General features: G+C 43.9%; 1 protein-coding gene across 1 annotated transcript in view; it reads right to left on the reverse strand.

The window, feature by feature from the left end:
* wdfy4 (WDFY family member 4) overlaps window positions 1-24,392 on the reverse strand; it is a 63,354-nt gene that overhangs the window by 26,469 nt on the left and 12,493 nt on the right. The window contains exons 12-41 of the mRNA XM_036546556.1: window positions 23,189-23,793; window positions 22,934-23,024; window positions 22,040-22,254; window positions 21,833-21,933; window positions 21,351-21,576; window positions 20,695-20,771; window positions 19,964-20,182; window positions 19,445-19,623; window positions 18,748-18,988; window positions 18,261-18,412; window positions 17,643-17,754; window positions 16,935-17,125; window positions 15,051-15,203; window positions 14,430-14,503; window positions 13,752-13,913; window positions 13,051-13,142; window positions 12,669-12,765; window positions 12,115-12,320; window positions 11,488-11,654; window positions 10,694-10,813; window positions 10,177-10,338; window positions 9,905-10,084; window positions 8,783-8,909; window positions 8,160-8,317; window positions 7,231-7,469; window positions 6,765-6,913; window positions 5,945-6,136; window positions 4,962-5,074; window positions 861-938; window positions 325-516 (exon numbers count right to left, since the gene is read on the reverse strand). Of these exons, the coding sequence (XP_036402449.1) occupies window positions 325-516; window positions 861-938; window positions 4,962-5,074; window positions 5,945-6,136; window positions 6,765-6,913; window positions 7,231-7,469; window positions 8,160-8,317; window positions 8,783-8,909; window positions 9,905-10,084; window positions 10,177-10,338; window positions 10,694-10,813; window positions 11,488-11,654; window positions 12,115-12,320; window positions 12,669-12,765; window positions 13,051-13,142; window positions 13,752-13,913; window positions 14,430-14,503; window positions 15,051-15,203; window positions 16,935-17,125; window positions 17,643-17,754; window positions 18,261-18,412; window positions 18,748-18,988; window positions 19,445-19,623; window positions 19,964-20,182; window positions 20,695-20,771; window positions 21,351-21,576; window positions 21,833-21,933; window positions 22,040-22,254; window positions 22,934-23,024; window positions 23,189-23,793 (5,070 nt within the window). The remainder of the gene's footprint in view (window positions 1-324; window positions 517-860; window positions 939-4,961; window positions 5,075-5,944; window positions 6,137-6,764; window positions 6,914-7,230; window positions 7,470-8,159; window positions 8,318-8,782; window positions 8,910-9,904; window positions 10,085-10,176; window positions 10,339-10,693; window positions 10,814-11,487; window positions 11,655-12,114; window positions 12,321-12,668; window positions 12,766-13,050; window positions 13,143-13,751; window positions 13,914-14,429; window positions 14,504-15,050; window positions 15,204-16,934; window positions 17,126-17,642; window positions 17,755-18,260; window positions 18,413-18,747; window positions 18,989-19,444; window positions 19,624-19,963; window positions 20,183-20,694; window positions 20,772-21,350; window positions 21,577-21,832; window positions 21,934-22,039; window positions 22,255-22,933; window positions 23,025-23,188; window positions 23,794-24,392) is intronic.

Consider the following 24,392-nt stretch of genomic DNA (forward strand, 5'->3'; position numbering starts at 1 on the left):
TCTGAGCAGTCATTAAGAGACACCCACAGTAGGGGTGGTTCCATGAGATAATGAAACCAAGGGGAAATGCTTGGTGGGGCAGGTGTTTATAAATCTGCCTTGAAACAGCTGTTGGTTTGATGTGCAATCTAACGAAACACTATTCCTGTTCCTAATTTTCAAAATACTTGCAAAGAAGTCAGAAAACTGGAAGTCTGGGGTCTAATAAGATACGGATTTTACATAACAGTAACGCAGACAAATTTTCAGACGGTGACCCTCGAGACCCCTTTAAGCAAATGTCACAAATACCCCTGTCAGGTTTATGCTCTGTCTCTACGCCACCTTTTTGGATCGACGCGCGGCTTTGCGGCGAATCCGAGGCCTCATTCGGTTGGGCCCCTCGGCCGTGTCCTGCACCCATCCCCGTTTCAGGAAGACACCCGGGCCAGGCCCGAACAGGCCCCTCTCACGGAGCAGCTCCTCCTCCGCCCTCTGCCATTGGTCGGCCATCCGGTCATTCTCACAGTGCAGCATCTGTCAGGGAGCCACACGGAGGAGCCTACTTTGAGTTCCACTGGCCGCAGCAGGGTCTCCGTTCAGTCTAACCACAATACGCATCGTCCCCAACTCTAAGGAATATCTGCGAGCAAGACTTACACTATTTTGATTTATTCTCAACATTTTCCATAAATCTCAGCAGGAGCCGAGCTTATGATGTTGTGTAAGTATGTATACATAAAAAAAGTATTTATTTTATTCACTTAAAATCATTACTCTGAGTTAACAACAACAAACGTTGTGGTTAAACTGAGTATAGGCAAGATTTTTCCAACTTGTCATATGTCAAAACATATGAGAGTAAGAAACCGTGGCAGGACCTGAATGTGGTTTTTCAGAAGGCTTTCGAACATTTCCTGGCCGGTTTTCCGGTGGGCCTCCATGCACATCAAGTATTCCTTTAAAAGAAAGAGCAAAAAGGCCAAATAATTACGCAAATGAGGTTTCCTTATACTGATTCCAAATCGTAACATTCTCTGTGCACCTTCGTCCTATTATGTCACCCAAACCCGTCTTAATTGTTCGTAAAAGAAAGCCTTGGTGTCATTAACTTTGATCATTTAATCCACGCTATGAGTACATAGTTTGTGGTGATCCGTGCATTACCATTAGTTACCCCCCCCCCCTTTCACTTGGTTTTGCTTGTATTCTTATGTTTGTTTTCCTTACGCTAAATTACATTCACCAGGCAAATAACCCACTGGCTACGGGGCCCACAATAAAACCTGTCTCCAAATCCAATTGTTTTCAGTGTGATATAATTAAGTTAAACTATAATATCACCGCGGCGCAAGGTGGCTTTGGGCTCCTTGCCAGTGACGGTGTCCTGCTGATATATCACATTGACTGGCATTACGCTGCGGGAGACCTGCGCTGTGCGCTGACAACACACTCATATCCAGTTTGCTTAAAGGGTCATTAAGCCAATCATCACAGTGGTGTCCTCTCAGATCGAGTCGGCTATCTGCACGACACCGCCATAAAGCGTAACCTGGGAAGCACATTTCCTCAGCTGCGGGGGCGGGTTGAGGGGGAGGGGGGGCAGTGTGGGGTTGAGGCTAAAGATGCATGTCGGCAGAGGGAGGAGCCACGCAGCTACGCGTGGCCAGTGGTGGTGAAATTGGTAAATGTGTGGCTAGTGTGAGGCTCTTGAACATTTCGGAGGTCTCCTGCAGGCTATCGTATGGAACACTTTCATTGAGAGGCCTTACGATGCCCTGTTAGATCTGAAGGAAATGGCGGTGGAGGGAATGGCATTTGCGAGTCAAACCCGTGACCCCTCCATCCACAGGCTAGTGCCAATGTTTACCCCAAAAAACAAAACAACTGATCAATTAACAAGGGCACCACTATTAACAGGCCACACCAGGAGGTCTGTGGATCCACGACTTCTTTTTGCAACCCCATGGACATTGCTGTGGCCTGCACCATGCATAAAGCCCAGATAAAAATGACCACTACTGCTCCACAACAATAGAAATGTGGATGTTTAAAAGACAGAAATCTCTAAGGGAACATGACATCCTCTAGTGTTTTAGGGGGAAAATAAAAAACTTTAATATTCTATTCTGAGTGGGCTGCTTGGTTATACAGCATCTAAACCAACAGCAGATTCTTTATTAAACTGCTGTTTTCCCCCAGGAAAGCAAAGCATTTACAATACTGTTATAAAGGTAATGCAAGATATTGCACACAAATATAATGTTAAAACTAAGTGAAAATAATGATAGGAATATAAAAAAATATGCTTAAGAGTTTGTAGACAGGGAGCAATCTGCTCAATATTTCACTGTGGTTTCGGTCAGCAAACCGTGAGCACGAAAACAATGTACTATTTTGTCAAACGAATTGTTGTTAACATTTAAAATCCCAATCCTTTATTGAGGAAAACATAAGTAACATATAGTTTCAATTACCATGTTTATTAAATAAAAGCTCCATTGGTTCTATAGGCATTTTGCATTAAATATACAACTTAGCATCCCCTGCACAATTAACATCATGCTAATTTACATTTTAATTACTTCCCAAGAAAACACTACCTTTGTTGATAATGCAACATAACGTAGACTTCATTGTGTGCTGTTGGTGAATGTGTAATGAACTTAACTTGATCATTAGTGATGTTAATTATCTTTCTAATATGAAGATAAGGATATGATTATGCAAATGGTACATTCGTTTCTGGAATAAATCCCTTTAAGGTTAGTGCTAAAACACTTCCGAGAGTAACTTCTATGGGACATATAGCATCTGTCTCACATTACAGACTAAAAAACATGCAGCAGATGCCATCTCACAAGTGCACTAATGGGAGACATTTATTTATTTTAAAAAACAAACAAGTTTGATGGTTGTCAGAGGCGATATTCAACTTCAGAAAGTCAACAAGACCCCACTTAGAGCAATTTTTAAATCCATCAAATGTCTACTTTTACTTCATTACTTGGCAGCAGAGGATCTGGTTGGTTTCCCATCTTTACGTTGTGGTAAACAGAAAACTCAGATATCCAGAGGTCGCATGAACGTACAGGATACAGATTACATTATATGATGTGAATGTCCTTTTTTTGACCACAGAATATAACTATGAAATTCCCAAACAAATTTCTCACACTTCTCAATGTCCCACTGATTTGTTCAGCTGCAAGAGCTGTATCCATGTAAGTTCAACAGCTAAATTACCATTGTGGTTTTCAATAAGAAACAAATACTCTGCAGAATCTTTGACTGTCAGTTTAAATGAAGAATGCAGACATTCTTGGGAAATAATCACAGAATCCCAAAACGTTCCAATGAGATCAAACACAACTGAAGTATAAGAACCCATCTGTAATTTCCACTGGATAAAACATTTAGTATAATATAATAAAGTTTACATTAGCTTCATTTAGCTCAACTAAATAACAATATACTCCACTTTCTTACCAATTAGTGCTAGCGGCACAGAAAATAATCATTTAGTGGAACAAATAACAGATTTAATTTCAGAGAGGAACTTGAAATAAATGTAGTTAAAATCACGTGTCTTTCAAGGGGCTTTTTTTCATTTTCAAAGGACAGCCACACAACATGACTGCAACTTCCTAAAACCAAGTAACAGAATAAAAAAAAAAACACATTTCATTCCGGTACCACACTTCGGAGGGAAACAATTTATCAAAGTTGCTGATAGGCTGTCAGTGGTTGATATGATAAAGAATAGCACAAAATGAATAATGTTTTCATCAGATTGGGACTCCTATAATTACAGCCCCCCGTTTGTCGGGGAACAGAGACAGCAGTTGCAGAAACACCAATTTCATGCCCTTGTGCCTGAATAATATCTCGGCGCTTCCTTTTCCAGATGGCAACGTTTTCACAGGAGGAACTAATGATGTGGGCACGTTTAGGGGGAAAAAAACAACAATAACAGCATCTTTAACCTTCAACAGCAAACTGTATGTTCTACAGAATGTTCCCTGGGAAAAATTAACAAATATCAATTACATTGCTCACTGAGGTGTAATCGGCTGTAATAATCAAAATTAATTTAAAAAATAATTAAACAGACCCCAGGGCAAGTTGCCCCCACTCGGTGGTGTGGCACCGGGTAAGGTGGGGTGGGGGGGTGTATCAGTGCACCCTGTACACCTGTGAGTGTGTTCTCACGCTGCTAATAACCCCTGCGTCTGAGCGGACTCAACTTCCACCGCCTGTCCCTCACAAGAGACACGGGCCGTGACAGAGGCCCAGGCCCGGGAATCGAAAAACAAGGCCAGGACGCATTTTTATCCGGGTGCGTGTTTGCTTTTCAGAGCAGGGCAGGAACCAGGGGAGAAATGACAACATTTTTTTGCTTGATTGAAAAAAATGTCATTAATGATATATGGGCACACGCTTTCCGCCAAATGGCCATCCTCAAATAAAAGATGATTGCAGTCTGGGTAAGTGGGAGCTCGCCGTTCCATCGGATGGGATATTACTATTACGTTTTCCATTCAAGTCTGCACAGCTCACAGACAGCACATTGCACGCAATGTCCACGAAACCACAGGAAAATAAGTAAAAAGCATGCTATTTATAGCATGATGCATCATGCAATATACTTTGATTTGGGTTGATGTTTGTAACATTTAGTCAAGTATATGGCAGTCAAAATCTAAAACTGATGCAAAAATTAATTGTTTAATTGAGAGATCTGGGGTCTTTCTGAGAATCAAATAAACCTATGGAAAGCCTTTGGTTGGACACATCATACCAAAGGTCTACAAATCAGCTCCATGAACCTTGATATTCAGTTGTCGGCATGTGACATGTCTTTGGCACACATTCCCTGAGTTTAATAAAGTAAAATGTTGCTTGACTTCACTCAAAAGGGTTTGGATAAATGGCAATCTGGAATTCCATGTTCTAAGTTTGAATGCAGAACAGACTCCTACCTCCACTGTACAGGTGGTGTCCTTCCCTAGTTTCCTCTGAGCGGATCGCATCGCAGCACTGAGGGCACTCGACTTCTTCTGGTTGGCATTGGCCATTTTCTTCTTCTGAGAGTCTGAGGAAGAAACACCCAAACGAGCCAAAACAAGCTGTCATCATAAGAGCAAGGTTTTTAACACTACATGGACTATTTAGTCATGCAGGCCTTGTGGTCTGACCGTAGCTTTTTCATTGCTTCTACAACTATTATTCTTTGCCATACATACATTATTGGGTGAGCAATGGAAAGGAGTGGCATTGGCTTTAGAACCGATAGCCTGGGTTACGGACAACTGTAAAACAGGACATTTGAAAAGATCTCTTTGCTTTGACCAGAACACTGGCTCAGCACCAGCCTGAGAGCTCTCAGGAAGGCTAGATACAGCCTTTTGTGTAACATGTGCTTCACTTTGCAAATGTAGGCAGGTAGATATGCAGTTATTTAACCACTTTCAATAAAATTCTCTCACTGTAAACTGCCTGTGACTGAGTGCTGTCCCTCAAGAGCTTTGTGGCTTGCAATACACTATAATCAAACAAAAAAATTAAAAAGACGCTATTTTTTTTTTTACTTCTCAAAGTAAATTAAAACAACAAGTGTATGTGAAGACCACTTATCAACCACTTCAGTGGCTGAACTTTAATTTGCTAAATGGGCTGGCAAAATGTCCTTCACATACTGTATACTCATTGTCCTAACTGCCTTGTTTCCTGTGCCAGGCATCCAAAAAAACCGTACGGGTCACAGGAAGCCATTGTCTCTGCATTCCCGACGCATTCCACTGTCATTGTCTCAGCACTCCACATGCTTGGAATGCCTGCCTAAGGGCTGTCTGACCAGAATGTTTGCTTTAAATCTGCTGACTATAAAAGCGCTGTCAAGGCCCGTGTTTTGAGACCTCGGCGGTTCGGTGGTGGAGGCGGGGTGCCGCGGGGGAGGACGGACCTATGAAGAGCTGCCAGGCTTTGAGCGCCGTCTCCTCCCAGAGCGGGCTGATGTCGCCGATGCCCAGCGGCCCCTCCCGGACTCCCTGCTTGGCTGACAGCTCCATCTTGTAGGCCTCTTCCAACGAGTGGCGCCTCTCCAGCATCAGCCTGCTCCACGTGCTCTCCAGCAGGGCTGCCAGCTCTGACTCGACTAGGGAGAGGGGTGAAGAAATGAAATTTGGAGAGCAAATGTGTTACCTGCTGAGCGACAGCATTCATGCCCATGCTTGCATGCTGCTTTGAAATAATACATATTATCAGTAATAAACAAATCTCTGTTCCTCAGACAGTCATTTCATTTCAGTAAATTTAACTTAAGTTTAAATTCCGTTAGATGAAAGGACACTGTAACAGAGAAAGTTTTCAAAAAACTAGTGGAAAGTAAAAAAAAAATTCAATTAAAACAAATCCCTGTATGTGCAATGGTAGTTTTACATATTATGCTTCAGAAACATAATACACTTGGAATAATTTAATCTGAAAAGATCACACATGTATAGCCACAGAACAATCAGGTTATGCTCTTGGCCTTACTTTTTAGGTTTTGAATTTCACACCACACAAAGCCTTTAAAAAATGACACAGAGTGATGTTTGTGCTACACTGAAATCTGATCATGATGTCGTTCTTTAAGCCAGCATTAGATGGTGTGGCGTGGGGAGAGGGGGTATTAAACAGTTGTACTTGGGCTCTGGGCAAGAAGAAGGGTTCACCTCATAACGGCATACTTCACGCCCCTTGGCCTCGGCCTGTTCCAAACAATGGGATGCTTTTCTCACCTTCAGCCAAGTCGGGTGTCTCAACCGTCTCCCCTGCCTCGCCTGCCTCGCTCGCCTCGCTCATGTGGCTGTTCTTGCGCGGCAGGAGGTGGGACCAGATCTTCTTGTGCTGCTTTTTATGGGTCTCACACCCAAAGCCATCAGGGTAGCTGGGGAAATTGAAACAATGGTGTTTACAGAACAACCCAAGGCCATTCTCCAAAAAATAACTTACCAACCAAATCATAATTTAACATTCTTGAAATCAATGCATTTTATGGAAAACACTTGAACATGGGAAGAGTGTTCATTTTAAATCTGAAGTCTTTAAAGTTGACTTACAAAAGATTGTCAATGGAAAGAGGCTCATTGACAAATGCTGTGTAAAGGGCAAACACTCTCCCTGGGTTTGAATTCCCTGCAGTATCACCCCGCGGTGCCCTTAGATGAACGCCCCATTTTGGGAGGCGTCAGTGTGCGGACGCACCTGCCGGACTTGAGGAGCAGGAGGCAGTGCAGCAGGCAGGTGAGGAAGTTGACGTTGGCGTTGTACGTGGCCAGCAGGACGTCCCACTGCTGCTGCAGCACACGGAGCGCCTGCACGGTCACCTGCCGCTCCGCCAACGTCTGCCGCGGCCGCGACAGGAAGTAGAGCGTGGCCCGATTGGCGCTGTTGTACAGGACGCTGATGGTCTTCTCGCGCAAGGACTGTGCCTTCTCCATCACCTGGGAGCAGGGACATAATCTGCTGAGGCATGGCTGAAGTGTCTCGTGTTTATTGTTGTATGGATAAATCCAACAATGCATGTTGCATGAGATGTAATGATACATATTGGAGATGTAACATACAAGTTGGAGATGGAAGTGTGTCTGAGTGTCACATCAATGATTGGGCATGGCTGGGTGTCACACATTGCCAAAGGACAATTTCAATGAATTTCATGAAAAAAACTAACAATCATATAATGAGAAAAAGTGTTAAGCATTGTAATATGCAGTGTAGTGCAGCAGTTAAGAGACTGGACTTGGAAAGAGAGAGCTGCAGGTTTGAATCCTGGGTGCCAGATGAGATAATGCTGTTGTACACTGCAGCAATTTAGGAATGTGGCTTAGGCCACCTTGCGGAATATCCAGCAACGTGAATGGTTAATTTTTAAAACATGAATGCCATCCCTGATAAGGTTCTCTGGTAGGCGAATAAATCACATAATTTAAAGAGATGCACATAGGTCATTTCATAGGGTCAAACATGTTGTTGATGGTACATTAACTGTAATTTTCTTTCCCAGCTGTGTGGAGATATATTATCTATGTATGTATGTATTATCTATCTATGTATGTATACACACACACACACACACACACACACCGTATATATATAAATACACATTTCTTTTTCCTTTGGCAAAAACTCACCACTACAATCTGCTCGGCAATAAACACCAGAATCTTTTCCGGATCGGCTACAAACATTCCTGAGTAGAGCTTCTCCACCAGTTTTTTGCTGAAGAAAGCGACATTCTCAATCAGCGTGGCAATCTTCCCATCTTGTCTAGTATTGGAGGCTTTGATATCTGTACAAATAACCAAAGAGAGAAACACACAATTCTCTGGTCAAACATTTACAAACGTATTGCTCATCTCAGTGGTTAAAACAGTCGCACGCATGCACAATAACTTACGTTCAAGCAGTTTACAAAGACTTATAAATTCAGAGGACTCAGAAATGAACAAATTTCAGAAATTAAACATGTTAAAATGCAAAATTTAAAGCATAGAAAATATGTATTTTTAAATACATTTCCAAATATACCGGATGTATTAGAGATTTCATGCAAACGGCTTTATGCATATATAGTAGAACCTCAGAGATCCAAACACGTCGGCCTGGGGATCATTCGTAACTCTAAAATGTTTGCAACTTTAAAAGTGTACCATTCAAAATTGAGAGCTCACATTTCACCATGTGCTGACATGTGTGACTGTTTGACGAGGGAAGCGTGAGTAGTGAATTAGCCCCTGTTAAAATGGTACTCTACCGTCTCTGGCCACGTGGGTGGACTGGCCCTCCTCCTGACAGGTCATGTGCACGATGTCCATCAGAGACTCCAGAACCTCTGTCTGGAAGCTCTGTTTCTGCTCCTGCGTGGCCGCCTCGGGGGAGAACTGAAAGCAAAGGCCGACACACACATACACACACACGCACGCACACGGGCAACCGCATGCATGCACAGCAAAAAATGTTTATGCCACGAAAGGAAAGTTCCTCCTATTGCGCGTAATTAATCAGCAGAAATTGTGTTCGGGTGGCGATAATTGCTGGCAGTGCTGGAGGCTGGGTCTGTGTGCACCGGGATCTCCTGTCAGAGCAGCTCTGATAGGCTCCTGAGCCCGTGGAACAATAGGCGCTGGGTGCGCTGCCTCAAAACTGAGGAAACAGTGGCACCTGATGGAGAAAGGCTATCACAGCCTGCTATAAATGGCATGCTGTTGTTCAGTTTAATAATTCTGTACCTAGTGAATTTGTACCTATTGAATGTCTTTAAGGTCAGGGTGTTTGTGTCCTGTTTATCATTTGCCATGTGGTCAGCATGTTGTGGACTCTAGCCTGTAAACATGCATCCTGTTTCTGTCATCCTACCTCTGTCTCCCTGATACCAGAGCCAATGTCTTTTTCAAGAAAAACAGGGAGAGAAGCTTTTGAAACATAAACGTAGACCACACGTATATGTAAGTGTGTATGTGTGTCAGAGTATATAGTGTGTGTGTATATGTGTGGGTATGTGTGTGTGTTTGTGTATGTGTGTGAGTATGTGTGTGTATGTGTGTCTGTATGTACACGTGTGATTGTATCTGTGTGTGTGTATCAGTGTGTACATGTGAGATTGTGTCTGTGTGTGTATGTGTGTGTGTGTGTGTGTGTGTATGTGTAAATCTGTGTGTGTGTGTGTGTGTGTGCGTGTGTGTGTGTTTATGTGTATCTGTGTGTGTGTGGTTAATAATAGGGAAGTTGGCTCAAAACTTTGTCAGCACACAGTGCTGCCACAGCTCCTACTTCCTTTCTCACCCCTGCAGGGGGCGGCGGGGGTGTGTCGCTATGGGGTTTCCCTTCCCTGCAGGAATGTTCAGGTTTCAGGCAGCCAGAGAGGAAGTGCTCTCACCTCCAGGAGCAGCACGAAGGGGTGCAGCCCGTTTTTGGCGGAGACATTGATCAGGCTGTCCATCAGCAGAATGCGAATGAAGTCAAACACCTGTTTCCGGGCGGGGTGCATCGCCCGGGGCAACGGGGCCTCCGGAGGGGGGGCGGTGCCATCGTCCTGCCAGGGGGCAGCTGTGCAGCTCTGCAGGATCAGGAAGGACAAGGGGTTTCAAGGTGTTTCCATGGCTACAATACACCATGAAACAAACAGGTTAAGCCAGAGGGTCGTCTCACCTCTTGGGAGTCAGGCGGGAACACGCTTTCCGCCAGCACTTTCAGAAAGTCGGGGGAACCCCAGAGGGGGTCCCTTGGGTGCAGATTGTGAACCAAACAGAAAAACTGCATGACGCTCCCCGGGTGGCGAATCTCCCAGGAGTCCTCTGTTCCGCTCAAGGGCTTCGCGGTCAACAAACCAGAGACGAGACAACAAAGTGGAAGTGCGTTTGTTACCCCCAAATTTTACTCTCGAAAAGTTCACACATATGGAATAACTTTGTGCACTTAACAGAAACATGCATGCAACAGGTTTAAGCAAAATAATGTGATTACAACAGGACCTGCTGCATACTATGCATGAAGTACAGTATGCAGTTATCCAATATGCTATTCTGTGGAGCTTAGTGTACAGCAGTGGTGGCTCCTCCGGGACTGCCCTCCGATTTGTGCTGCATTAAGACTTGTGTAACATGGACGCTCTCCTCAGTACAGTAACTGGCCACTGAGCCCGCATCCGTTCATTCTCTGAGCTCACCTTGCTTATGATGGCCTTGACCAGCTCTAAGAGGACGGTGGCCGCGTCAGCGCAGAGCTGCTGGCCGCTGGCGTCATTGGCCCAGTCGATCACTCCCTGCAGGACCTCGTCCAGCTCCTGCTGCGGGTCAGAAGGACAGGGTGCCATCACAAACAGGGATGTCCCAGCACATTACATCTGTCTGCTTAGGAGACGACCCTGCGCAAGTGATTTACTCTACCTACAAATCTGATTGTGCTCACTCTGCCACCCATCCAGCTGAAATACTGAAATATAGAAAACTAAACAGTGCAGTGGTATGGTGTAGTGGTACGATGCAGGGCTTGTAACCAAAAGGTTGCTGGTTCAATTCTCTGCTGGGGCACTGTTGTGTTACCGTTGGGCAAGGTGCTTAACCCACATTTGCCTCAGTAAATATACAGTTATATAAATGGATAACATATAGGAATTGTAACCTATGTAAGTCACTCTTGATAAGAGTATCTGATAAAATCACCATTAGGTAAATATATTTTAAATGTATAATTATGCATACAAAAGCAGCACATTACAGATATACAGATAAACAGCTAGATAGATAGACAAGGTTATGGATATAGATATCTTCTGTATTTAATAATGTAACATGTAACTTTCCCATAATACTTTGCTTAAAGAAACAGCAGTAGACATATAGCCATGGCTGCTATCTGGCCGTACCACTAACTGCAGTGTTAGAAACAGCTTCCATACACCGATTCACAGTCAGTCACGCCTGGCCCCAGCTGTGCCCCGCGGCCTGAAACCCGCAGTACCTCTCCGGCGAGGGACTCGTATCCAGTTCTCCGCAGGAGTAGCGCTGCCAGCAGGGCGTAGATCTGGGGGACTTTGGCATGGCTGATCAGAAGCTTCCGGAGCACATCGAACCCTGGGGACGTGTAGCTCACGCACTCGAACGACCAGGAGTGGGTCTTCAGGTTGTCTGCGGCAATATTCATCAATAATATTATCAAAAGGGGGGGTGACTGCAGTTTGACATTGCTCAACTCCTGATGCTGCCACTGCAGATTTAAACACACTTACACAGTATACAAGGTGCTCACTGAATCGCACCATCGCAATCGAGTTTGACTGAATTTTGTTGTTCTCAAAACTTTTCTTCATAAATACCTTACTCTATATGTATGCACTGTATATATCTATATATGTCTTTATATTTACACAGCATCTATAGATGCCCTTCGGAGGACAACTTACTGACCATTGCTCCACACTGCTGCAGTAAATATAATAATTAATTTTGCCATATGTATCTGAGAGCAGGTTGCACTTAGCCTCCAGTCAGCTGTAAAAGATCCCTTGAAATTTGAAACCCGTATAATTTAATTAAACCAATATATCTTTTTCAAGCAAAACTCAATAACAGGTGGGGTTAGACGTACCCATGACAGCCAAGGGCTCCTCTGCCATGTTCTCCACCAGCGTTCCGGGGGAGATGCCCTCCCTGAACTTGGTGACTACGGTCGGGTGGGACAGAAATTCGGTCAGCAGCCGGAACCCAAGTGTGACCGTGCTGGAGTGCAGGTGGCTCTGTATGAAGAGCAGGAACCAGTCTGGCCCAAGAGCGAAGAAGATCTCCTCCTGCTGCCTGCAAATGCAAGCCCACCCACACAGCAGAGGCATCAGAGATCCCTGCAGCAGCTACAACTGCAAGCATTCAGTGTGGGCTAACGTATTTAAAGGGATGGGTGGTGTTTGCTCAGAAGAGTTACTGAATAGTTTTGCACTGGTACATCCATGAAAACTTCTCCTAGGGGTCATTTTCAAACACTTTTCAAGGACTAAGTCGCTCCAATTATACATAAATGTTCACTAATAACTTTAAGGTAAAGTACTGATAAAGTACTGTAATACTGATAATTCAACAAGCAATCCCAGCCTTCACCAAAGAATCTGAAGCATCTGAAAACCACGTTAGTGCGCCGTTGACACTTACTTCGCAGACAGAGCGGTGTCGGAGCTGATTAAGGAGAACAGCATCTCCAGCAACTGGTTCCGAATCCAGACGGTTCTCGCAGGTGTTTGGCTCAAGGCTACAGAAGTCAAGTCCAATAAAGTGCTTGAGTTACAATGCACAGACTGTGGAACTCCGCTCAAGAATGTGCTTATCAGGAGAAGCCAATTAAATCAAGTTAAATTAAAAAAATATTTACAAAATGGAAAGGAAGGGAACGTTTTTCATTTTGAACTGTACATAGTACAAACTGTACATTGTACAAATTTTAAAGGAAACTATCAATGCTGTTCAAATGGTTGGTACAAGAGCCAAACAAAAGATCTCAGGAAGTTTATACTGATTGGAAGTGTTGTCAATTTACCTTGAGAAGAGACATCGAAGACGATGCCAGAGAAAATGGTGTTCTCATTCAGTGACGGAGGGAGCAGTGTGTAAACCAGGAACAGGCCAAGTCTGGAGGGACACACACACACACACACACACACATTTAATGTGCAGTTGGACCACATTAAATGGAAATATTTGGACAGTGGTGTATAATTATTTTCATCAGTTAGGGCACTAGGGGGAGAGGCAGATCCTCAATGTGAAAATATATGTCCATGAGCAAGATAGCAGCTAAAACAAAAGCATGACACAACCAATCTTCATTTATCTCAATAAACAAGTTCTGATGGATAGACATAGAGGACAACTTTTAAAATCAGATCATTAAACTGTAACATGCGCTAAATACTAGAGCCTGAATTCAATCCTTCTATATAGCATTTTGTTCACAACTTTGAGCAACCGAGAATTATGAGAAGTTTCACCATTTCTCATAACAAACATGGCATTCATCATTCATTTCAGTCAAGTGTTGTGTATATAATGCTGAGAAGAAACAAGCTTAAATTTCCTATTCAGAGTTAAGGACAAACTGCAATGTGATCAATGTGTTATGTAAATAACAATGAAAAGAAACGTGCTTAAATGTCTTATTCAGAGTTAAGGACAAATCACACACTTCTTATAAAGGTCATGTGGGCCTGGCCTAACACAGACTGCAGCAGTCTCCTTCACCTGCAGACGTCCTTGGTGTTGAAGTAGCCACTCAGCAGGCGCTGGATGATGGTGGAGATGAGGCTGGCCTTCCGGCAGGTCAGCGTGGGCTCGTTCAGGAGGAAGAGCAGCTTCGTCGTCACGTTGAGGCGGTGCATGACCTCGGCGTTCCGGGGGTAACTCCTGGAAGCGAGGACAAGGTGAGTCACCGTTTACGCGCAAAGACCCCCCCCCCCCCCCCCCCCCCAACCATCCTCCCCACCATCACTCATCTGCCAGTCAACTTTGAGCGCTGAGACTGAGTCAAAAGCAAGGCTCCGCGAAGGAACAACCATACTAGTTTTTCAATATTTCCCCCCAGAGGTATCAAATTCTTCTTCACTGTGGTAACTTCCATCCACAAATATCCCCAATGATATGATTTATTGCTTTTATTTAGTTATACAAGGATTCCGATTTAGCTTTAATGTAAGAGGTAATTTTTTAAAAAATGTCCACGAGCCTGGGGCATTTATTTTGTGGGTGTTTGTGTTACTTTTACAAATGCCACATACCTCCAATGCACCATAGATGGAAGTAACCACCAGTAGGAGGTTAGTTCCTACTATTCTAACTGAAAAGCCAGGATGTTGCGTGGTAATATAATTTCAGGAAACTGTGATATAATCACGAGCGTTGGGACTTGTCCATGGAAAGTACCTTGAAGACTTCAGGATGTCAGCGAAATGATTCAAAACCAACAGGTCAAGATTGTCTGGAGCGCTCTCCCACACCTTAGAGAGACATGACAAGACTTATGACAAGTCTTAACTGCAGGAAATAAGCAATATTTAGACATGACGTCAGAGTAACTAAGAAATGTAGATATTTTTTTAAAAGTGGTGAAATGATAAGAATGTGTACATTGTTACACAATCAAGAGAAACACAAATTGTGGATATGCCTGAACTCTAATGACGTTACTATAATCATAAAAATACTGTAATGCTCTACATGTTTCCCATGCTCACATGTTCATGGTGATACTCAGCACATTTTCAGCATGTACTGAGCACGTGCTTCTTTAAGTTCAATGTCCTAAAAGAGATTTTTCAACTTTAACCAAAGCTCCGGTTCAACCTGAGCTCTCTTCTAATTTGGGCTAACAAATTGAAGTAAAAAGATCAAATTTGTTAACTTCCACAAACCGTGATGCTGCAAAAGGAACTCTTGTTTAAATTTGTTAGCCATGGCTCTAGTGCGGGACAAACCACCCTGTGGCTGGACTGGAGCTGGGTTGTGGGTGACGTTGTGGATCTTGGTGGCCCTGGCACAGTGTACCTCAAAGTCGCAGAGGATATCCCGGAACGCGTTAAGGTTCTGGACGCAGATGGAGCTGCTGCCCAGCTCCAGGGTCCCCACGATGGACAGAATGAGCTGGAACGTCCTGTGGCTGATCAGACCCGACTTCATCTTCAAGAGAAAGGCTAGAAGCTGGACGGGGAAATAATAACAATAACTTTATTTATACAGCACTCTTCATATACTGCATTCAAAGCACCTTCCAAAAAAGATTAAAACATGAAATACAGCAAGAATAGGATACAGTAAAATAACAAAAGAAATTAACAAAAACTTTATTAACAGAAACACAACTGCAGCGATAAAATAGTAAGAAGAGTAATATATCAGCCACCACTACAGTGTCATCCTAAGTACATACAGCATCTTGCCCCTGTTCTGGGCCTGGGATATCGCAGGGTATAATGGTAATAAGAGAGTATCGCATTTGACACGTCTGTCTGCCTCACGTCTCAGAAAAGATTGGGTCTTTACATTTCAGATGCTACTGCAAGGAAGACTGTGTCAAGGGGCCTCCTCAACAATGGTATGAAACTATGCTGGGCATCCACCTCTTCAGAACCAATTAACATCCAGCTCTGGCAAGTGTGAAATGCTAAGGGTTTACTAATGACACAAATTGACCACAAGGGGGTGCCGGCACAGAATTGAGTTGAGTCAGGGGGTTACGGGTCTGAAATCTTTCAAGTGCGCAAACGCACTAACAAGTTTCACTTGTTTGTTTTGTTTAGCTACTAATTAAATAGCCGTTTAGATTTCTTGGTAGACCTTGAAGATGGAAATGTGTGATTGGAAATGTTGTGCCTTTACATACTTATGTAATAAAGATGTGTTAGAAAGAAGTGATATTTCCTCTCAGCTCATTTTGTGAATATTTGTTGTAATTACAGAGGGCTGCTGCCCTTAATTTGTTTATGATAACTCTAAATTTATAAGCAAAATCATTACACTTAATTGTTTTACTATGATTTATTATTCATTTTAATTACCAGTGAGAAAATGTGTTGAGATTATAATAATAATAAAAAAGTTTTTATTAGCACCTTCAAATAAACATTTCTTTCTTCAAGGACATGATAGGAAAGGAAATCAAAGAAAACATATAACCACCAAGGACTGTCAAATCAAATCAATATTCATACCCCTTCGATACAACAGAATAGATTCTGTCCCTCTATAAGGGTGCTTTCACACTAGAGCTTTTGGTGTGGACCTGAGTCCGCTTAAGACGTTAGTTTGGTTCATTTTGTTGATATGAAAGCTGTTCTCCAAAGTCAGGTGTGCACCACGGGACCATACCCAAGTCCTCCAGAAAACTGGGGTCTGGGGTACAGTTCACCTGAACTCCAGCGCGGTTCGCATTTGGTATCCGATCTAAAACCAGGAAGTAATAGTGACAAGAGAACAGCTATGTGGAAATTCACGCTTGTTGCATCTAAAAACTATTCAGGAAATAATTGCAGGTAGCCACACTGTTCGCTCACCTTGAGGGTATGCAAGTATGCTCTGCAAACAAAGCTGCAAATTCATTTCGCATTGCTGCCTGTCTCCGCAAAAACCTCCTTATCCGAGCAGCTCGCATCACTCTCAGACAGCGGCATAGTGGCATAGTGAAAATGCCGAACACGGTTATTGTGCGGACACCATATTAACAAAAAGATAGTGTGGCTTTCCATTTTGCCTCCCTTTTGCGTTGTTGCCTAGTGACATTGGTAAGTAAAAGCTGCACGTTCCTTACTTGTTGATGATGTAAACAGACCACGGTCTGTAAACAAAAAATGTAATGTGAAAGGAGACTAAGTCTCAAGAAGGTCACCAGATAGGGTAGTATTTGTCTAAACTGGCCAGTAGGGGTAGTAGTACCTTATACCCATGGATACGATTCATTTCCTTCTCCAAGCTGGGACTTGTGCTCAGTGCAGAGAGCAGGACTTTGGTCGCCGCGTACATGGAGTTGTCGTCCACCGCCATGGCGACCAGGCTGAGGATAACAGTGGGGCCGCCAATGTGCAGGAAGCTGTCCGCTGCACTGGTGGAAACGAATGTCCGCACCCCTGAAAGGCACACGTGTTAAAGATCACAACCAGGGAGATGTGAAGGCACATCTGAGAGATATAGACATATAACAGTTACAGTAACGACCTGTAGGAAGGACATTTCAGGTTTGATTCTCAGGTGGGGTATTGCCACCGGACCCTCACGGTAGGTGGCTCAAACACATCACTTTCATAAGCATTCCGCTGTAAAAATGGCTAAAATGCAAAATGTAGGTCAGTCTGAATAAGACTGTCGCTTCAGCTGATTACCATGAGACAAGTTGTGATGCCAATATATAATCTGTCTCAGGAATGTTCACTAGAAGGACTACATTACATTACATATTTGCTAAGCAAGTTGCACATAAAGCAACCCATTAATACAGTGGGACCTTCACTAGCTTGACAGAGATAAAGTACTTTGCTCAAATGCAGAATGGCAGTGCCTGTCCAGGGAATATGAACCCACAACCCTCAGACCAAGAATTCACAGCTATAACTAAATGTTAACGCATTATACTATTTGCGTCCTTACCAAAATGCCCCACCAGGGCGGCGCCAATGGTACGGGCAGTCCCACTTAAATGCTGGGCTATGTTCCTGGCTAGGTAGACTGGAGTGCAGTTATCCCGTGATGTGATTCCAATCTAATAAGAAAAAACAACCATGAAAAGCCAAAGCTCATTATGACTACTAGATCCAGTAAGAACAATCAGTGAAACAGAACAGGCTTTTGCCCTGGCCATCTGGCTAAAACACAAATGAGAAACAGGCACCTTGGGTCACTGAACCTGAAAATAAAACCCAGGGAAAAAGTTTGGTCGGATGTGAAAAGGATTTATACATCTAGAGCAAATATGTGTTATGATACATCCAACTGAGCACTCCCAACTGTTCAAATTTAACCTTTTCCAGTGTAAATTTGCCTCAAGCTCAAATTATATATACACGTTAAATAACATTTATAAAGTGACGTTCTAGATGTCACAGGTTTTCAAACATCATATGAAAGATCTGTATCATTGTATGCATGATTTTGCACGTCACAAAGTGACGGTGAAAAGTGACCATGCAACAAAGGACAGCAAGGTCTTCCTCATATATTTGGTTTCCTTTATTCCGCTTCTTAACGAACAAAATGAAGAAGTCTGACCTCTTTGGCTATGAGGCGACAGTCAACCTCATTGTAGAGGTCTCGGATCTCTGCCACTGTGGTGATAGTGGACACTGCCGGGTTAAAGCCAAAGGAAATTCTCTCCTCTGGGACGATTCTGAAAGGGGTTGCATCACTGTCCATGCCACTGACTGAAATACGAGACACCTTCTTAAACAAATGAGTCAATACTGAAAACTAAATTGCAAAGACTTCAAGCAATGCTGACAGATATGACAGGAAATAGCATGTTTTTAGTCAGTTATCAATCCATATCAATCTTCCAGCTATTCAACACAAAGTCAACAGACCAGAAATCTTTTGACCAGTTCCTTTTACATAAATCTTACTGGCTGATTGCATGACATGAAGGAAAAAAAAAGAAAGGCTCTCAGAATTGTCCTCTTTTCTGTCCACAGTGTATCATCCACTGTCCACTGCAATACACTTTTAATGCATGTTTGGAAGGCTCTGAAGATTCAGTTACCAGGCGCACCTTGAGCAGTCAGGGACAGGTAGTTCCCCAGGTATTTTGTGCCCTGAGTGTGCATGACCTCCACAGACTCGGGGGTCAGCGCTTCCTCAAACAGGTAGGTGGGGCCAATGCGCCAGATCAACGAGGCCTGCTGTTTCCATAGAGACGGTGTGCCGATGATACCACAGACATCAATGACCGCGGTGGGGTCCATTGAGATGCACTGCCCAGGGAACGGCTGAATGTACTTCATCTGTCACAACAGACAAGTACAGTCAAAACACTATATGAAATAACGCACAAATGAAATAAGAAGCATATCATTTTATCATCATTCTTGTTGCTTATTGGAAACCAAGTATATTGGCTTATGGAAGGCAAGTATAGAACTGTCTGTATTAACAAAACATGAATTGAATTTACAGTGAGCCCAAGGTATTTCTCTGAAGAACCATACTAACTCCTTTAAATAGTATTATTTCATTATAACTGTACTATATGACTAAGAAATTGTTTAATTTTTGGACCAAATGAAATTGAAAATGAGTGCCTGAGAAAGTGTTTGGTTGAACATATCAAGCATGCAGTAAGCAGATGACTCATTTAAGGTGGATTTATTAATGCTTGGTATAGCCAACTAAATGCTTCCCTTGGGTGTCATATCTCTTTCACAGAAGGCTGGTGTTCTGTTGTGCTGAGCAGGTACTACCTTCGCCACCCCAAACATCTTCCCATTCAAATAGGCAGTGAGTTTGCAGCTTTTCTTGATGTCTTTGGCAAGGACGACAACCAGGTGGTGCCACTGGCCGGGGATCAGCTGTTTGGCACATTTGAATCTCACACTGGCCGGCAGGGGGGTCGGAGTGTGGACCTCTGGCTCCATCATATCTATTGCAACAAACATGCAGCAATTAGCCAGTCAGACTGCCACAGAACTAAGGACTCTATTCAATCTAACTGCTATGTGCTTTCTCCTAACCTCTGAATAAAGCATTGCAGCATGCATTACTTTTTTGTCATTTCTGAAAACAGCAAACTATAAGAGAAAATGATGAGGAAATAAAACACAACATTCAGGGAAAACTTGTTGCTCAGCAATAAGAACAAAAAGCATTGCAATTAGACTGAATAGTGGCCTATAAGCCTAAGTGCAGAGTTTCAGTAGAGACCTTGGAGATTAGATGGCAAGAAACAAATAGTAAAAAAACAGCTGCCCAGAGCACCATACCTAGGAACTGATACGCCTCCTCCTCCGTGGAGATGACAAGGCAGCCGTCGGGGGCAGAGATGCTGATGGACAGACAGACGAACTGCTGCTCAGCGCGGGACATGTGACGCACCACGGTCAGGAGCCGGATGGGGTGCGAGTCGCAGGCCGAACTGAACCTGCCAATCAGGAACCAGCAGGAGAACGACAGGCCTGCCGACGGGGGGAAGCCACGACAGTCTAGAGGGAGGGAGAAGGGTTTCCTATTATTTGGATTAGGCAAAGCGACACTCTCTGCACAACATATAGTACCTGCTGTTCAGTCTACGATCTCCATTTAACACGCCTGAGAAGCTCAGTGAGTATTCGAAAATTTAATCTGGGGAATTTTTTTGTCATGTTCACGTATACCAAGTATACACCAAGCAAATAGACACTGAAAGGCACTGAAACTCACATCCAACCAAGCACTTTCCCTGTTTGCATTTCTCACGGGAAAAACCCTAGCTAAACCAGAGAATGGGAAACAGGAAAAACACTATCTGTGACCCTGAGACAAATGTCACATTACTGAGATAAACCCAATGAGACATTAGAGAGGAATGTGATAGTAGATATTACAGCCATTAACAGAGATCTAGCGTGCTAGTGTGCTAAGGCACAGTGACCACATCTACAAGACACATGGTCACGTGACCCTAGCCACCATCTGTCCCTGATCACAATCTGTTGACCCATGTGACTTTCCTTACCACAGCCAATGCCACCAGTTGAGATAGAGTCTGCACTGACACCCTTTACAGTGGCCAGAGATGGGAGGAAAAGACATCTGTAAATGAAATGGCGTGTTGTTGAAGTTATGAGCTACACACAAATGAGTGCAAAATCTAAAACAAATACAGTAAAAAACTGAAAATAGACACTTTGATCTTGCAAAGTATCTCTGGGAATGGTGAATGGTGAAAAATTCAACTGGAAACTTGCAATGAGTCCAAACACTACTGAAACATTTTTCATGCTCTTTGATGTTGACCATGCCCTTGACATATCTAAGTTTGCATCTCAGCCAATGGTTGAAGACATGGGGCATCCAATGGCAGTGTCACATCAGATGGTGATGATAGAGGAGAGGGCTGGGAAAAGCAGAGGAACCCAACCTTGGCCATAACTGAAGGGCTGGGATTAGCCTTTGAGCTTTCAGATGCATTTAATAATTACTAACAAAGACAACAAATCAACAGGGCAACTGGGAGAAGGCTTCCCTGATTACATTTTTTTGATCTCATTACTAAAGGCAGTGGGGTTGCAATATTCTCAAAAGGACACTTTATATCAAAATTATAGCCCAATCTCATTAAATACAGAGATCAAAAATCCTTCTGAACTAAGAAATAAAACAATGCATTACCCATATCCGCTGTCACTCATATCAAACTCCACGAAGGACGGGGAAACGGACAGCTTGTGCGGCCTGAAACTCCGGGGTGAAGTCATAGAGATGAGGCTGATGATCTGATGGGGGGGTATGCCTGGCCCCACGTTCCTGTTCAGTAAACTGAAACTGCGCTTCAGGTCCCTGCTCGACGGCTTCGCTTCGTCACTCACGGGGACACCTGTCACACCCACATCGTGCCCTTAAAAATGAAAACTCCAGTCATGACATGAGAACTGCAAAATTTCCCATCATGCAGCAGAATACCAGTCCACTACAAACATCGTATTTGACAGAATTAAATATATGTGAGTTTGGGGATACATTTCTGCCACCTGTATTATCCAGACTTAACATGACTGACATTATGTCTGTGGCTTGATCAGACAGGGCAGGTAGGAGCTAATCCACACGGAGCGGGATTAAACGCTCTCTTTGATCATGGCATTAAGTTTTACCATTAGAAACAGGAGCGGTCATTAGCGGGTCAGCCTTTTGTGTGGAGGGGAGGTCGTTTTCGGCAGCACACATGAAAGGGTGTCCCAGGCACAGAAACTTCCTGACAAGGGGAGAATCGCATGCATTTTTAATGGTACAGCGGTGAGCATTTTATCATTAGCGTTCATTATTCATGGGGGCCCACTGGATGATAAACGACGGCTGACCTCAGAGACACGTGGTCGATGGCCTGGGACGCCAGCTTCTCGAACACGCGCACGACAGGCAGGTGGAGCGGGTGGTCGCTGCTGATGAGGACGGCCTTGCAGTGGGTCAGGAGCGTGAGGAGCAGGCCGGACTCGCACATGATCTGCCGGTTCTGCTCAGACTTGACCAGGGACTGGACGTAATCCGCCACGGCGAACTGCAGCTCGGCAGATAGCTGGGGGGAGGGGGCAGAGGTCAGCGCGGTTCACTCCATGGTAGTCCGAATCAAAATGGCGTGAAAAAGGATGACGCAAAGAGGCAAGTTGCACATACGTCGCTTATGTGAGCGTCTGCTTATGAGAGCCATCTATTTGCACTGCTTACGCATAGTGAGTAAAAAAATCACACTTTATCAACTTTATTTAAAATCGTTTAAAATGATCAAATGAGTAGAATTCAAAGCTCTGATTTTAATCCATTTGTGCAAACCAGTCCCTTAGGAATTAATATACAATGGAAAAATACGATTCATATGAAATTGGCACAGCATGCCCTTTTTTTCAAAATCAAAATGTATGCTTTCAGGACCAAAGGTTAAAATAGAATCAAGGTGCCACAACATCAGTGCCTGTACATTTATCTTTAAGCTTGTTTTCATTTTTTCATACATTTTCATTTTTCATTTTCATTTTCATTTTTGATTCTAACCTGCTAAACCAGATGCAACTTTATCAGGTTTCTCTGACACCCATGCAGTATATGATACAGATATCACAGAAGGGCGCTGAGAGTAACTATCAATGAAATGCACTGAATTTACAAGCCTAATCAGAACCCACAGTGTAAACCAGCTGGCTAAGCGGAAAGCAAACCAAAGAGCAGTTCATTACGGACAGTTCATTAAGGAAGTGTACCTGAGGGTCATCCTGACAAAATATTTTTGGGAGCACAGTCATGATGACACAAACAGCCCCGGGATGAAGGATTATCTGATCGAAGGTCAACCTGAGCAAACAAAAAAAAAAATCACTGTCATTTTAACTGCAAAAATGAGGAAGTTTGGCTTGTAAATGTCACCACCCTTTGCTTAAACAGCTTTCTCCTTCCGGGGCTTTGACGCTGATTGTTTATATTTAACACCATTGAGCAGGTGTGCTAACAACCCCTACCTGTTCCCGAAGTCATTGGTAACTGAGGAGGCACTACTGGAAGGACTTCGGCCCCTCCACAGAGGATCTTCTTCGGCAGGAAGGTGCTCCAGGGGAAGGTCCTGTGGGCACTCCGGATTCTCCTCTGGGTCGCTGGCAAAATCCAAGCTGACGAGTGTCCCGGTGGCGAGCTGGTCCAGGTAGCTGAGCAGCCTGGTACAGTCCTGCAGGGGCGTCACCATGGCAGCCCCAGGGCTCTCCACCACCTCCACCAGCTCGTGGAACGTCCTTGAATGGTCGGGGGTGAGGTCGGCGCCACGCGCCCCCGAGCCTCCCCCCTGGAAGCAGCCCAGCTGCAGGAGGGCGTCGGCCATCCTCTCGTACTGGCCAGTGGTGTGGAAGAAGTGCTCGTTGACAGGATGCAGGTGCACGGCCAGGGCAATGGTGTGGAGGGTCAGGAGGATGAGCTCCATGATGTCGTTGCGGCGGAGGGACGCCCACGGGCCCGGCGGCCGCGCACTCAGGGCCCCCTCCATGTCCACGATGACGGACAGCAGCCCGTTGAACCCGCCCGCGTTCCGGAAGGCGTTCCAGGTGCTGGGGTTCTTCAGCACCTTCAGAATGGACTGAAAAGAGACACAATCAGAAGAGAAATCAGGATCCAAGAAATTAGGACACGAAGAGGCCTAGTTTGCTCATATGCCTGTCAAGGTCAAATATTAGCATAGCATACCTAATAAGGTGGATGTGGGCAAATTCAAATGAACAACGATTGTTAATTATGTATGTGTCTGTTGTTATGTCTTCGTGTTAAATTATGGACAAAAAGCTACACAAACTTGTTTACATTGCTTTTTATATTCATACTATAAATCCAAAAAGTAATAAAATGTCTCCTTTTACACAGAAATAATGTACAACACTGTACTGTTTGGACTTTTCTGTTGGAGAAACAGCAGTACTGCTAATTTTGCTGAAGCCACAAAGACAGACACACAATGGATTGTTTTTTGGATGTACTTCAAGCCGACGGTGCAGCTCTGACGCGCTGGAAAATCATTTAATTCTCAAATTATGCTTTTTCTCCCCCGCAGTCATTTAACGCAAGCAGGGTCCGACTTCAGGGGAAAATAAAAAATAAATAATACATTACTTTGGGAGAGGTTTTTTTCTGAGGTCTGGGGAGAATTCAATTAGCTTTATTCAATTTAACGCGATAATATAT

This window comes from Megalops cyprinoides, chromosome 15, assembly GCF_013368585.1.
Source record: "Megalops cyprinoides isolate fMegCyp1 chromosome 15, fMegCyp1.pri, whole genome shotgun sequence".
Lineage (NCBI taxonomy): Eukaryota > Metazoa > Chordata > Actinopteri > Elopiformes > Megalopidae > Megalops > Megalops cyprinoides.